General features: G+C 40.5%; 1 protein-coding gene across 1 annotated transcript in view; it reads left to right on the top strand.

Annotated features, from left to right (window-relative positions):
* The first annotated feature begins 10721 nt into the window (after positions 1-10721).
* The window catches only part of WDR70 (WD repeat domain 70), a 340948-nt gene continuing 335029 nt past the window's right edge, over positions 10722-16640 (top strand). The window contains exons 1-3 of the mRNA XM_020995972.2: positions 10722-10832; positions 10926-10985; positions 13208-13291. Of these exons, the coding sequence (XP_020851631.1) occupies positions 10808-10832; positions 10926-10985; positions 13208-13291 (169 nt within the window). The 5' untranslated portion in view covers positions 10722-10807. The remainder of the gene's footprint in view (positions 10833-10925; positions 10986-13207; positions 13292-16640) is intronic.

The following is a 16640-nucleotide window of genomic DNA, read 5'->3' as shown; positions in this document are numbered from 1 at the left end:
AGGATAGCTTGGTGATGTAAAGATTTTAGACCCAACTCTCTTGCATTCACAAATGTTCACCCAAAGTCAGCTAAATTCTTTGAGGCAAGAATAAATCAGTGATTAGCAGGAGAGCTGGATTTTTTAACTTAACCCATTACAGACCAGCTGAATTCTGAACCAACCTCAGAGACAAAGACCCACAACTTAAGCAACTACAGGATAAAAGCAGATAAAGGACAAAATCAATTAGTTGTAAATAGGATCAATAAATAAATGATACAGGATCAATCTTAATCTTCTCAGGAGTAATGTGAGAGAAGCAAGGAAAGGGCCATGCTATAAAGGGCTTTAAAATCCAAATGGAAGATTTTATATTTGATCTTATAGGCGATAGGGAACCACTGACCATATGGTCAGATTTGCTTTTTAGGAAGATCTTTGACAGCTGAATGGAGGATGGATTGGGGTGGGGAAAGACTTGAAGTTTGAAAGATGAACCAGAAAGCTATTGCAGTAATCTAGTTGTGAGGTGATAAGGGTCTGTAGCAGAGAGAGACAGGAGCATATACTAGAGTTATTATGAAGGTGGAATTGACAGGACTTCCAAACAGATTGGGAGTGAGGATGGTGTAACCCTTGATAACAATAAGGAATTTGGGAAGAAGGAAAGTTTTGAGGGAAAGATAATGAGTTCAGTATTGAACAGGTTGAGTTTAAGATGTTATGAGACAACCAGTTTGAGATGTCCTGTAGATAGCTGGAGGTCAAGAGAGGGGTTATGGCTGGACAAAATAGGTATCAGAATCATCTCCAAAGAGACTGAGATTTAAATCCCTGGAAGCTGATGAGATCACCAAAAGAAATAGTATAGAAGAAGAAGAGGACCTAGGACAGAGCCTTAGGGGACATCCACAATTAATGGACATTACCTGGATGACGATATAGCAAAGGAGACTGAAAAGTCAGACAGATAGGACAAAAATGGGATGAGAGAGTGTCATGAAAACCTAAAGAGAAAAGAATATCAAGGAAAAGAGTGTGACTCATAGGTTAAAGGCTGCAGAAAACTCAAGAAGAATGAAGATCAAGAAAAACATATTAGATTTGGAAATTGAAATTATTTTAAAACTTGAAGTTTCAGTTGTGTGATGAATTTGGAAACCAGACTGCAGAGAGTGTGATGAATTTGGAAACCAGACTTCAGAGAGTCAAGAATAGAGGAGAGAAAGTGGTAGTAGTGATTACAGATGGCCTTTAAAAAGGGATGAAATGTGGTATAACAACAGGTTTGGACAGATCAAGCGAGAGTTTTTTGAAGATGGGGGAGACATGGGCAGCAGGGAAGCAACAAGTAGACAAGGAGAGCATGAAGATCAGTGACAGCGTGGGGATGATGTATAGGGGGCAATCTCCTGGGGAAGACTGGATAGAATGGAATCATATGCATCTAGAGGTCAATAATAGTCAAATATTTATTAAGCACCTACTATATGCCAGGCACTCTGCTAAGGCACTCAAGAGTCAGCTTTGGCAAGGAAAAAGGCTACCTCTTCATGTGAGATAAGTGAAGGATGAGATAGAGGAGGAAGACATCTGAGTGATGTGAGATGAAATGGAGAAGATAAGAGGGAGCGCTTGGCAAATGGCTAATATTTTTTAGTGAAACGTAAGATTCTCACAGGGGTGGGGATGGTGAGGATGGAGGAAGAGCTGTGGAAGGTTTAAAGAAGACTGAAAAGGTAAGGAAAAGGTGCTGTGATGAACGGAATAATGAATCAATTAGAGAAGTGTAAAAGGACTGCCTTGTAGCAGTGAGTGCTCAGTTGAGATTATATTACACAAATTTATAGTGGACCCAATCAGCATGATTTTTTCAGCTTTTTTCAGCAGCATGTGACTGGGAATGAAAACAGTGGATGTTGGGAATAATTAAACTTGGCAGGGCAACATCAGCAGTAGGAAAAAGTGGCAAGGGATTCAAGAGAAGAAGACAGTGTAAAGTTGAACTGGTTCACCAGAGACCAAGGTAGGGAAGGGAGGACAGTATAGTCCACGAAGGGGTGATGGCCTGGGAAAGAACTGAGGGGTCAAGGCATTGGAATTCATGGTGAGGGTGAAGAATAGGCTTTGGGGTTGCAAGAGAGAGGGAGAGGTAGAATGATCAGATAATGGAATCATAGAGTTTATAAACATGAATGGAACACATGAGTGATAGAAATTTCTGTGTAGCTGAGGTTGGGTGGAGGAGAGAAAAGGGTAAATTGAGGAACTGTGAGGTAAGGGTGTTTAAGGGAGTATCAAGATGTATGAGGGTATAAGTTGGTGAAAGGAAAAAGACTATGGGGGCAGTGAGGTGGCGCAGTGAATAGAGCACTGGCCCTCGATTCAGGAGGACCTGAGTTCAAATTCGGCCTCAGACACATAATACTTACTAGCTGTGTGACCTGGGCAAGTCACTTAACCCCACTGCCTAACCCCACTGCCTAACCCCCCCCTCCCAAAAAAAAAGACTGCGAGTGAGGCACTGAAAATTGTGGAGGAATGATGGTTGGTAGGTAACCGTCTTGATTGGGTGGTAAATATGGATGAAGTGAAGCTCAAAGGAGGAGAGGTTACTGAGTGATGGAGGTATATGGAGACCATGGAAGTGACAATGGGGACCATGAGTATTACAAGTCCCTCAACTTGACCAATGAGTTGGGAGTACGAATGAAAATGTAACAAGTACTAGAAAGAGTGGCCATGGAAGCTGGGTCAGCAGGAGGGAGTCAAGTCTCAGTGAACGCAAGATGGAAGAAACAGAAAAGGAAAGGGTTTAACTTGAAGGAAATTTATTAATAATGGAGCAGCCATTCTAAAGAACAGTGTTAGCAGGGTAGCTTTAGAGTAAGAAATTGGGTTGGGTTGGGGGTGGAGGTGGGATGAGGGGAATGGGAAGAAGGGAGCGGGCAGTGTGGAACAGAAAGAGTTTGAATAATGAAAGCTGGGGATTCAGAATTACTGGGATAGGGAGGGTGGGAGTTTGTTAATTGTTGAACAATGAGTTCAGTAGGTTAGCAACATCCCTAGGCATTTGGCCTTAGGTTGGAAACTTTTCAGAGTATTAGGTATCTGTGTGTAGCTGGAAAGCAGGGAAGGGGAAGAGAAGGGAGGGGAGGTCCACTCACTACAAGAGTGTTGAGGGCCGATCTTAAGAGTCTGATAAGGGTTTAAGATCCAAGGCAGAGTTTGACTTCTGCTCAGGCTTTCACCCCAAAGGGCTCAGGGATTAAGTGGTACGGCTCCCCAAATTCCTTCCTGATAAAGAGGTCTCTGAGACATCCCTTCTCTCTCTTGGAACCTTAGATTTACGTATTTACTCCCCTATGCAGGTGGCGCCTAGGCTCCTGGGAAAACCTTGGAATCTACAGCCCAATCTAGGAACCCTGATAAGGAGGAAATTCATGATTGTTACATCCTCAGCAGATGTTCTGGGGAGTATCTCACGGGGAGGACTCCTTGAAGTTAGGCTAGATCTTCCCTATATATTCTGTGCCCTCAGATGAATAAACTGAGTCAGTAATTCTACTCCGCCTGGCCCATGTCATAAGTTATTTCATGCCTCTCCGTTCGGTGTACAATCTGGTTGCGGGCAACACAAGAGGCTTGTGACTGATGAAGGAAGCACTATAGAATTTGGTGTCCTTTTTTCCCCAGACTGCTAGGCAACAGACTGGTGGTTTGGTGTGTCCCTCCTTCCTTGGATAGGGAACTGGTGGAGGAAGCCCAAAGGAATGCTGTGTTCCTTTTCCTTCCCAAATTTTCCCTTCTCCCAGGCCCAGGCAAAAATTGACAAATGAGGGGCAGCTGGGTGGCACAGTGGATGGAGCACCAGCCCTGAAGTCAGGAGGACCTAACTTGACACTTACTAGCTGTGTGACCCTGGGCAAGTCATTTAACCCCAATTGCCTTAAAAAAAAAAAAAGAATTGACAAATGATTAGATGTGTGGAGTGAGGAAAGTAAAGAGCCAAAGATAACAACCAGGTTATGAATCTGAGAAACTGGAAGACTGATAGTGCCTTTAGCAGTGATAAGGGAAGTTCAGAAGAAGAGTGGGCTTTGAGGGAAATATAATGAATTCTGTTTTAGACATGTTGAATTTGATATATCTCTGGGCCTCCAATCTGAGATATTCAATCAGCAATTGGTGATGTAGGACTAAAGTTTAGGACAAAGGCTGGGGTTTTATACACATATATGTAGTCATTTGCATAGAGATAATCAAACCCATAGGAACTGATAAGGTCACTGAAAGAAAGAGCAGAGAAAGAAAAGGGCCCAATATAGAGCCCAGTGGCATACTCATAGTTAAGAGATATCATATGGATGATGAACAAGCCAAGGAAAGGAGCCACAAGAGTATATCACAAAAAATGAATGAATGAATGGAAAAGCACTTACTAAGCAGAGAACTGTGCTAAGTGTGAGGTATACAAATAGAAAACCTAGGACATCTCTGTTCTCAAGTGCTCCCATTCAGACAGAGGCCATAAGACCTATAGGAATTTTCAGCTGCAAGACTGATGGGAAGGTCTTGTGGTCTTTAGGATGCAGGGGCAAAGCAGATGGTAACCGATCATCTTTAATGTCATATCCACTGGCAAAACCATATCTGTTTCTGATGCCAAACCATTTGACAGTGCAAATGAGTCTTATGATGAGCACTTCTTTTCCGGGTTTTCAGTAGCTGTGGCTGCTGAGGAGGTGGGGGTTTGCAGCACCTACAGTAGTAGTTGTCAAGGTGAATCTTTATAGGGGTTACTTCCCTGGATGACGGTGGTGGAAGCTGGACTGGAAGCAGGACAAGTAGTCTGGGGCAGCTATGTGCTGGTATGATGGATTGTGAACTCACCTGCCAGTTGGTAGCAGATGGTCAATAATGGTGGTGATGGAGAGGATATTGGGCCTTTTGTCCCCAAGTGCTGTTCACCTTGATAATGGCTGTGGCGAGTGGGTTGGAAGGCACTATTCTCCAGAAAGGAGAGAGTTTGCAGAAGGAAAGGGTGGCTGATAGTGTCTAACGCAACAGATAGGTCAAGCAGAGTGAGGACCAGGAAAAGATAATCAGATTTGGCAATGAAGACATCATTAATAACTTTGGAAAGAGCAGTTTAAGTCGAGTGATAAAGTCAGAAGTCATGTTGTAAAAGGTTAAGAAGTCAGTGAGAGAAGTAGAGGAAGCCAGTATCGATAATTTTTTTCTAGAGGTTTGGCTGAGGAAAGGAGGGAAGCCATAGGATAACAGTTTGAAGGGATGAGGTAATAGGGAAGGAATTAGTAGATTGCAAACTCTTTGAGGGCAAGGACTGTCTTTTGCCTCTTGTTAGACTTAGCACAGTGTCTAGCACATAGTTGGTGCTTAATAAATGTTTATTAATTAATAGGAAATGTTGTTGTTCAGTCACATCTGACTCTTCGTGACCCCATTTGGGGTTTTCTTGGCAGAGATACTGGAGTGGTTTGCCATTTCCTTCTCCTCATTTTATGGATGAAGAAACCAAGGCAAACCAGGTTAAGCAACTTGCCCAGGATCACACAGCTGGTAAGTGTCTGAGGTCAGATTTGAACTCAGGAAGATGAGTATTCTTGACTCTGGGCCCAGCACTTTATCCACCTAGCTGCCCCATGTTCTACTGAGGAATATCATTTGAAAGCTTGCCCACTCCCTAATAATACTATCATCCAGGATGCCTTTGATATGGATGTAGATTATTCACATGAGTATTTTTATATAGATGGGAAAGGATGTATATAGGTTAGTAGTGATTGATAGTCTCTTGGTTGCCCTTTTTGTATTAATAATGTCTTGGATTTTGTTCCATTATTTTTGTCTCCATTGGATACTCTATGGATCAGTTCCTCAACTGTCACAATTTTGTCACTTCTAATGTAGACGTCCCACAGGGACACTTTGTATCCGAGTTGTTTTTCTTGTCTTTGCTTTCTTCAGTCATTTCTGTTTCCTCTGTAAGTGCATCTCTATGTGTGATGTCGAGTCCAAGTGTGGTAGCTCCACTGTAACTGATGGTGAAAAAATCTGTTGTAAAACTCCTTGCAGATTTTTTTCCACTTTCCTTCTTGCTGCCCTTTCATTTTGATCTTTAAATATGCTTGGAATGACTTTACTCGGCTGTTGGCAAGCTGTCTTTAGTTTTACTCTGCACTGCTCCTCTATGAGCTGATACTGCTCATAAGGTTCTATTATCTTTCTCCATAAAATTTTATAAGAGAGTTTATAATCTAAACTTGTGTTACCCTTGGTTATCACATCTCTCTGCTTGGTGAGTGAGTCATGTTTCCTAATGAAGGTGCTTTTGAGGGCTCTTCTGGTTTTCTTTTGTTGCAATTGTTTTATACTGGTAAAACTTTTGTATGGCATTATTTTAATATATGTATATGTCCTTTCTGTTGTCTATATCCTGTTATTATTATCAGTAATAATTCTAGACAATGTTGTCTATATTTGTTGCCTCCACTTACTCTGCTGTGACTCACTTCTCACCATTTACACGCTGGTCAATTGAAATTCTTGTCTCCAAAGTTATTAATGATTTCTTAATTGCCAAATCTGATGGCTTTTTCTCATTCTTCGTTCTTCTTGACCTCTATGCAGCATTTGACATTGTCAACTTCCCTTTCCTCTAGGATATCTTCTGAGTTTTTGTGATACTGCTCTCTCCTGGTTCTCCCCCTACCCTTCTGACCACTCCTTGGTCTCCTTTGCTGAATCTTCTTCCATATCTTGGCACAAACCACTGGTGAGTCCCAAGGCTTTATGTTGGGTTCTCTTCTCTTTTCTCTCTATACTTCCTGACTTGGTGATCTCATCAACTCTCATGGATTCAATCATCATCTCTGTGTCTTTTCTGTCTTAATTATATGCCTTGCAATTGGAGTCTGAGGCAGCTAGGTAGTACAATGGGTACAGTCCTGGACTTTGGAAGGAGTTAGGAAGACCTGATTTGAAATCTTGCCTCAGATGTTTACTAGCTATGTATCATTTGGGCAAATCAGAACCTCTATTTGACTGTTTCCTCTATAAAATTTGTAAAATTGCTCCCATCTACCAGGATTTTTGTGAGAATCAAATGAGATAATATATGTAAGGGCATTATATAAATGGCACTATATAATTGCTTAAGACACTACAGAAATATCGACTGTTATTATGGCTCTCATGGTCAGTGAATAGAGTGTTGTCCTGGTTGGGATTTGTATAAGTGACAATTAAAAAAAAAAACCACTGCATACTGATCCAGAAAAAAAAAATTGCAAAAAATAGCAGAGTCAGAATCCTCAGGAAAACTTAAGGGAACTCTTGTTATACCCATTCTTGAAATACTCATTCTCCTTCATCCAGTGAGCTCCCAAATACACCTTCAAATTTAAGTCAAATGCCATCTCTTCCTTCATGTTTTACTTGAATGTCCTTCCCTTTTAGACCTCACGGATACTTTATTTTTAATTATCAGGTAATATTGTGCACTTTTCAAAAGTAATCCAGTTTTCTCTCTTCTTTCTTTCCAATTCTGTGCACAACTCATTATCCAACTGAAATATATGTCTAAAATTAGATGCACTGATGGACTAGCTGTAAAGGTTATTGATCCATTTGCCTATTGTAGTCTGGACAACAGGCATTCTTGCTTTTTTTCCTCAGTACAGAGTCAGGCTAAAGTTTTTTGAGGCATTATGAACTAAATTTAGGACTTTTGCAATAAATATTTCAGGGCTTTGATGTAAAACAGGAGCATCTGGAGGACTGCATTTTTATAGGGTACCACAACTGATTTGGACTTCTGCACTAGATACTCTTCATGACAGTGGAAATACCTTTCATGAACATGTGTCTTTCATGTCGTGGTTCATATTAATAACCATGGCATGATTCAACATTATTTCTGTTGTATCTTTTGAGGAATATTGTATTATTTTAATGTATCATACATACATACATCTTTTGTTTGAAGGAAGCCTTTAAATCAGCATTCTGCTCTAGGGAATCAAATGCTTTTTCTGTAGCCAAACACAATGGGATCTCTTATCTCTTTTTAGTCAATTGCACACTTGTAAAGAGGTGATATACTATACATTGATTTATGAAAGCTTGTTTATTCACTTTTCAAATTATTTTTGCTTCATCAAATATTTTCCTATTGTCTTTGTACCTACTGTGGATGGTATTTTGCTCTTAAAGATGCCTTATAAGTAGTGAACACGGTACCAGCAACTTTGCTTGTCTGTGTCCCATTTTGAACTTCTTTCACTCTTAGATTGGATCAAGAATGTACCTAAGTTGTGAGAAAAGGTGTAGGAAGGAGAGGATTTATGACAAATTTCCCATACTTCACAATTTTATCCAGAGGTAGCCCTCATAAATACTATTAGCATGGTTATTTTAGCTCTCTAGTAAGGATCAGTCATTAAGTCTCTCTCTCTCCACACATACACACACACACACACACACACATGTGCATGCACGTGCATGTGTGTATGTATATATATACACACATTATATATATGTGTGTATATATACATATATATGTGTGTGTATATATATATCTATATATCTATATATCCTAAGGCAACTCAGAATCTATCTGTGCATCAGGTTTTTGCGCTATCAAATATTTTCACATACTTATTGTGAAACTCAAATTTAATAGTGATTTTCAGGCTCAGTAGAAAGTGATCTTTCTCAAATGACTTCTTGGTATTCTTAACTCCTCTAATGCACTTTTCATACTCAAATTTGTATTTGTATTATTTGTTGTTCAGTCGTTTCAGTTGTGTCCAGTTCTTTGTGACCCCATTTTGGAATTTTCTTGGCAAAGATGCTGGAGTAATTTGTATCACCTCTTTTATCTTTGTATTACCCTCAATTCCCTAATGTAGTGCTTATTACATAACACTTAATAAATATGTTTTGAAGGAGTAAATTAAGAAAAGTCCTATGAAATGCTGACCCCTTTTAATGTGAAATGTAAATTCAAAATGTTATCTTAGTATTATCATTAATAATCCAAACATTAACATGATGTAATGGAAAGGGCATTTGGAGTAATTGAACCTAGTTCTAATTGAGCTCTGCCAATTATATGACTTAAAGCAAGTTAATTCACCTCTTGGAGTCTTGTTTTCCTCATGTGCAAAATAGGTATAATTATGCTTGTACTGCTTTTCTCAAAAACTTAAGAGAAGAGTCTTTATAAAAGTAAAGCTAGGGGCAGCTAGATGGTACAGTGGATAGATGGCCTTGGAGTCAGAAGGACCCGAGTTTAAATCCAGCCTCAGACACTTGATGCTTACAAGATGTGTGACCCTAGGCAAATCACTTAACCCTGATTGCCTAAGGAAAAAAAAATTTAAAAAAGCTATTTATTCATACATTATTGTCATGTTATGATTGTGGAGAATCATGTTATGATTGTGGAGAAGCTGTGTTACAGATTGGAAAAAAGACCAGGCCATTGAGTCAGAAGAGCTAGATTCAAGACCTTTCTCTGCCACACAGTAGAAATGTGACCTTGGACAAGTCACTTAACCTGTCAATGCCCCAGGCAGCTCTCTAAAACCACTAATCTGCTTTGGTGGAGTTTCCTCAATTGGGATTTCCCTATTTGGATAAAATCACAGGTCCAGAATAAACAAAATCATGGTTTTCAGCTCAGTGTAGGGATTCAGGGTCACTCTCTCTTGCCCTACAGAACCAATCAGTTGTCATATCTTCCCATTTATACCCCTGCAATCTCTCACCATTTGCTCTCCTCTTACTGTTCACACAGTCATCACCTTCCCTCACGCCTCTTGGCTTCTGCTTGGACTATTGCAACAGCCTCCTAATTCTATTCCTTGCCACAAATCTCTTCTCATGCCAATCCATCCCCCACATGGCTGAGAATGTCTTGTCATACTCATCTCTTTACTTAATAAGGGTATTGATTAAGATAAGTGCTAGGTACTGTGCTAAGAGCTAGGGATATAAACAAGAAAGACAATCCCTGCTCTCAAGGAGCTTACAGTTTAATTGGGGGTGGGCAATACACAAAAAGAAACTGAAAAGGGAGGGGTTCCCGTGGCTGAGGGGAGGGGTAGGGGAATGGAGTAGATGCCAAGAACAGCTGGTAGTAAATGAAAACATAAACTCCTCTCTTGGCTTTTAAAACCCTCACAACCTAGTCCAAACCCATTTTTCCAGCCTCAATTTACCTGACTCCTCCTTCTTGCACTCCACATCCAGGTTTTCTTGCAGTTCCTCATGCACCACATTCCCATCTCCGAGCTTTTGCACTGGAGGTACCCCCTGCTTGGAGTGCCCTTCCTTTCTCCCCTCTGCCTCAGGCAATCCCTTACTTCCTTCAAGTCTCAGACTGATGGATGAGCCTTTCCTGATTCCCTCCTTTCCCTCCTCCCCGCCCCCATACTACTTGGAATTTATACTTATACATGTTAGTACATGTAGGCTCCCTGGAAAGAATGTCAGCTGCTTGAGGGCAGGGGGTTGTTCCGAGACTGCTTCCCCATCGCCTGAGCCTAGCACACCGCGCCCAGGAGTATAGAAATCTTCCCAGCGCGACCTTTATTACTCGCCGTTCCCGCCAGGCGGCGCTGTGGGCCGAGCCGCGGGTCACCTACTCTGGCCAGGCGCGTCGTCTCTCGTTGGCAGTGGCGCCATTTCCTGGTTTGTGGCGATATTTCCGCCCGGCTGCGAGTACACTTCCGCCCGGCTGCGCCGAGCTGCGCTAATTTTCTGGGGCTTGGGTCTATCTGTCCCGGGAGCCGGCATGGAAACCTCGACCAGCGGTGACGGTGGGTTTGGTCTCCGGGCGGGGGCAGGGGCGGCCCGGGACAGGCAGAGCGGCCCTAACGAAGCTCCCTTCTCCCTTTCTTCCTGCCTTACAGGCACCGACGCGCCGGCGGCCGATCCGGAGCTGGCTTCCACCATGGGCTTCACGGGATTCGGTGAGTTCGGGGGCGCCGGGCGGAGGCGGGGGCGGAGCTGCGGGAGCCCCGGGAGAGTCCGCGGAGGGAGAGCGGCCTGTGGGGCTCGGGGGCCCGTGATCCCTAGGGTAGCCCCGACTCCTCTCCTTGGAGTAGAGGTCACCCATCTACGGCCGCAGCGCAGCCCCCAGGCCCACGCACCCCCTGACAGCTCGGCGCTGCTGACCCTTCTGGGCCTGGCCTTTGATTGGGGAAGGGGAAGCCTGAGAGGAGGGGGAGGAAGGAGGGTGGAGGAGGGGGAGGAAGGAGGGTGGAGGAGGGGGAGGAGGGGAGGGAGAAGGGAGGAAGAAGAGGAGGGGGAGGGGGAAGAAAAGCAGGGGGTGGAGGGTGGGGAACGGGGTGCAGGGAGCACCGCAGAACGGGGAGGCAGATTAAGTTTCTTTGCATTCAAGGAGTTAGGTCAAAAAAGGTCTTCAGACTCTGGTATTAAGTGGAGATGTACATTGGTCCCTGTGGGTAGAAAACTGTTGGAGATGCTAGGGGGTAAATAACAACTCTGTGAATTATAGACACATGGAAAAGGCATCTGTGTGAGGAAAACTGCAACAAAAACTAAACCTGATGATTTGCTGCTGTGACCTCATCCCTTACAGGTCATAAAGAGAAATGCATACTTCCAATGAGTGTATGTTTGACATCAATCAACAAACGTTTATTTATTTTTTATTTCCACAAAGTTTATTGTTTATTTGTAGCATTCATGTAAAACAGTTTTGAATTCCAAATTATCTCCCTCCCTTGGCCCTCCACTGTCTATTGAGAAGGCAAACAATATGAGTTATACATGTGAAGTCAACAAAACATTTCCAAGTTAGCCATCAACAAACATTTATTAAGTGCTTGCTGTGCTAAGCACTTTGCTGGGTGCTGGGGATATATACATATGCACATACACACATACATATATATATATGTATGTATATTCCTAAAATCTGAAGAGTTTAAGATTCCATCCATCCACCCCTTTTTTTTTTCATGGCAACAGACATGGATTCCACATCCAAACATCCATACATCTATGTATGTGTATGTGTGTGTATATACATACACACACGTATAACATATATATATATATATATATATACATATGCATGTATGTATGCCGTTGTTCCTAAAGGTGACTAAGAAAAAAGATGAAAAAGCAAAGCTGCTTTATGACTGATCGGGTAAGAGGTTGCACCAGATAATTTCTGTAGTTCCCTTTATCTCTGAAGTGCTATGTTTGGATAACTCATAGTAAATTCTGCAATATTAGTGCATCAATATTGACTACTTCAATACAACAGGCACTATCACTTGTACTAATCCTGTTATTTCATTGGTATAAGGAACTCTCAGTAAGGAAACTCCTTCCACCAAAGCAAATTAACACCTGCTCTGTAAACTCACAGTCTTAGGTATTGGCCTAAGGCATTGAGAAGTTAAGTGATCAGTCACACAGCCTGTGTATGTCAAGGTAGAACTGGAACCTGTGTCTTCCTGACTGTTTCATGTTGCCTCTCTTACTTTTGATACTTTTGCTACTATCATCACCACCACCACTACCACCTGTATTTTCTCAGTAACTGCCAAGTTGCCCAAGGGGAAATAATATTTTCCAGCACACAGCATGCAAAACAGAAATGGATATCCATAATGGGAGCTATTTTGCCAAAAGATTGTTTTCCTTTCTAACTCCTTATCTTCCCTGTTTTTGTTTACTTTTGTGGGGTCTAAAGTCTCTGAAGATGTATGAACATAGCATTGATAATTAACAGAGCACCTTAAAGTATGTTAGAGTACTCCACATGCATTTATCTCATTTAAGCAGTATAACAACCCTCTGAAGTAGGTAGTTTGCTATTATCCTCATTTTATATGTGCTTAAGCTGTTTTTTGGCTTCATCCACTCTGAGAAGTGGTATTCAGAGGAGTGGTTCATAAGTTGTTTAATTCAGGGACATAATTGCTGCTTTCCCTCTTTTCCCCCTTAAAACAAACAGACAGACACCCTCACCTCTCTGCCACAGCAGGACCAGGATTTCTGGGTTAAAGAAGTGATAATTGGAGGCTAGAGGGGCATCTATTGTGCATTGAACACTTTGTTGTTATATGTTGTGGTCATCCTGTACTGTAAATTAATCAAAAATTTTATTCACTGTACAGTATCAACTATCTCTGTCATCCATCCCTCTGCATTTTAGGAAAGAAAGCCAGGACATTTGACTTGGAAGCCATGTTCGAGCAAACCCGAAGAACAGCTGTGGAAAGAAGTAGAAAAGTTTTGGGTAAGTTTAGATACCTGCATTTACATTTGTTCAAGTTAAAGGCTATAGGTTGCATGATAGTACAAAGCTGTAATTAAATACTTTTAAAATGTTTCCTAGTTTTAAAAATGTGTGTTAAATCATTTTTCTTGAACAAGTGTGTGTGGTTTTTAAACTTCTATAACATATCAATTAAAGTAATCTCATGGATATGCATACTCCTACTACCAATACAAAGGACAAACCAGCTGTAACTTCTCATATCTTGAGTGACTCTTATTTATAACCTGCCTTGAGTCCTTTATAGAGGACCTGTCGTACATACTAGAGATGTTATTATTCTAGATTATTATTCTAGTTCTTTTGATATTTCCTGGCAATTGTTTTAAGTCTTGAGTGCTGTTCCTCACTCTCTGTTTAGAGTACAAGCTCTTTTCAAACCATTAAGGATGACAGAAGATTACTGGAACTCTCACTTCCCCAAACAGTAAAAAAAACAGTGGAAGCAATGTGAACTTGCAAAAAGTTTGGCTTGTGACAGACTGTTCCACAGTCATTTTTTGAATATGATAAAAATTGCAACTGAACAGAAGATGGAGATCTGACCACATTTTCCATTATTGAATGCTTACAACTTGCTGGAATTTTAAAGTGCTTTTATGGATTCTCTAGGACTTTTAACTTCATTGATGAATAATTGATCAACTCCGGTGGGAGATATAAATTGATCAAGGAGTTAAAGGATGTCAGGTTCAGTCTCCCCAAAGCTTCAACTCTTTTTTTTTTTTTTGCTAGGCAGTGGGGTTAAATGGCTTGCCCAGGGTCACACAGCTAGTACGTGTTATGTGTCTGAGGCTGGATTTGGCCTCGGGTCCTCCTGAATCCAGGGCTGGTGCTCTATCCACTGTGCCCCTAGCTGCCCCAGCTTCAACTCTCTATACACCCACCAACAATGTGATTGAAGTGTTTGTTTATCTGAAGCCCTGGAAACAGTGAATTTTATTGTTTTATTCTATGTTTGCCATTTACATACATTCTGGTACCTTACCGTTTTAACTTATATTCTCTATTTAATAGAAAGTGATTATTTTAATTGTTTAGAAACAGTTTATATTTCCTCTTCCTAAAATTGTCATTTGGCTATTTCTTCATTTGGGAATGGATGTATAGTAGGTTTTTATTAGCTATAGTTCCATTGGTAGTTAGATATTTTTTAGATATGGTTCTATTAGAGTAGTTCATTGGCATTTGGATTAATAGTTACATCTTGCTTGATGATCTCATCAGCTCCCATGGGGTTAGTTGTCATTTCTTTGTAGATGACCAGTATATCCAGCTCTAACTTTTCTGCTGAATTCTAGTCCCATGTCACCAAATGGCCTCTTGGACATCTTGATTTGAAAGTACTGTGAGCATCTTAAACTCAACATGTCCAAAATAGAATACATTATCTTTCCTCTGCCCTGCAACACTCCTCCCTTTTCAGTTTTCTTATTACAGTTGAGAACTGGAAACTAAGAGGGTATTCATTATTTGGGGAATGACTGAACAAATTGTGGTCTGTGAATCTGATGGAATATTATTGTGCTGCAAAAGTGAAGAAAGAGATGGGAAGACTTGTGTGGACTGATATAGAATGAAATGAGCAAAACCAGGAGACCAGTTTGTAATGTAACAACAACACTTATACATTGTCACGCAGCTGTGTTGGTTTGGCTCTGGGCAAGTCATTTAAAGGTTACTCTCCATGCCCGTGGCAACTAAGACTATACATTACGTGCTTCTAACCAGAGAGAAAGACGGTATCCTAAGGTACTAAGCATCATTGAGCACCCCGCCATCCTATAAGTCATCCAGGCCCACAGATCTTGGTGTCATCTTTGACTTCTGTCTTTTACATATTAAATACTTCATATTCAATCTGTTGTCATTTTCTTTTTAGGGTTCCTGTCAGGGGATGATTGGTGGATTCCTTCTATTTTACTTTGTTGTTCTCTGATTCTAATTGATATATGCAGTTTTAATTTATGATTTCTTAAAATATAGTATCTAAATGATTCATAAATTATCTCTCCTTGATCTGTTTTCCTGTATGTTTTTGATACTAGATATTTAAAATTTCCTATTTTTCAATCTTTGATTTTTTTCAAAATTTTTTTTATCGTGAAGTCACTGATTTCTGTTTACATTGGCTATGTCAGAAAGAAAAAAAATATAAATACCTCTATGTCTTATTCTGTACTATGAGTCTTTCACCTCTATTAGGAGGTAAGTAGCTTGTTTAATCATGAGTCCTCTGGAATCCTGGTTGGTCATTACACTCATCAGAGTTCCTAAGTTTTTCAGATTTATTTGTTGTTACAATGTTATTGTCGTTGTATTAATTATTCAGCTTTGTTCAGTTCACTCTGTATCAGTTCCTACAAATCTTCCCAAGTTTTTCTGAAACCATTCTTAGTCATATCTTATAGTACAATATCTCATATTTATATACCATAATTTGTAACTTCTTTAGTTTTCAGTTCTTTGACATTACAAAAAGAGGCAACTATTTTTGTACATCCTTTTTTAGAGTTTGTTTTGCTTAGGACTAATTGCTTCCCTTAGAAGATCTAATCTCCTTCTAATTTTCCTTCTCTGTTTTCTCCCCATTCCCCTTTTGAATGAAGTATAATTCTGTATCCAACTCTGTGTGTGTGTGTATGTATGTATATGTATTCTTCCATTCTTTGACCAGTTCAGATGAGAGTGAAGTTCAAGTGTCAGCTGCCCCCTGTCCTTTCCTCCTTATTTGTATAGGCTTCTGCTTCAGTACCCAATTGTATGAGATAATTTATCCTGAATTTTTTCTCTCTTCTCCTTTCCCCCCATCCTCAATATTTTCCTCTTCCCATCCTTTTCCATTCTTCTTTTACAGTTGTCAAGGTATAACAACCTTGGCCATACCTTCTGTCTAAATAGGATTCAGAGGGTACATATGTATCCTCTCCCTGTAGGAGAATGTAAGCAGTTTATTTTTGTTTAGTCCTTCATCATTGTTCATTTGTGTTTACCTTTTTAGATTTCTCTTACCTTTGTTTTCACTTCAGAGTTTTTACATAGCTCTTGCTTTTCATCGTGAATCCCTCAAATCCTTTATTTCATTAAAAGTTCATTTTTCTCTTGTAGGATTATTCTTGGTTTTGTTAGGGATGTCATTCTTTGCTGTTAAGTCATAGCTGTGCTGGCGTCAGCTCATACCTTCTCATGAAAACCGACTGTGAAATTTTCAGTGTAAGCACTTACACCTGAGAAATCAGCAAATGCTGCAAATGAGTACTTGATTTATTGTTTTTTGATTATTTAGACTTAAGGTGATGAAAAAGATGTT

Source organism: Phascolarctos cinereus, unplaced genomic scaffold (genome assembly GCF_003287225.1).
Source record: "Phascolarctos cinereus isolate Bilbo 61053 unplaced genomic scaffold, phaCin_HiC Scaffold_4;HRSCAF=312, whole genome shotgun sequence".
NCBI classification, from domain to species: domain Eukaryota; kingdom Metazoa; phylum Chordata; class Mammalia; order Diprotodontia; family Phascolarctidae; genus Phascolarctos; species Phascolarctos cinereus.
The sequence above is the reverse complement of the archived record's forward strand: the minus strand, read 5'-3'. Positions and strand labels throughout refer to the sequence as shown.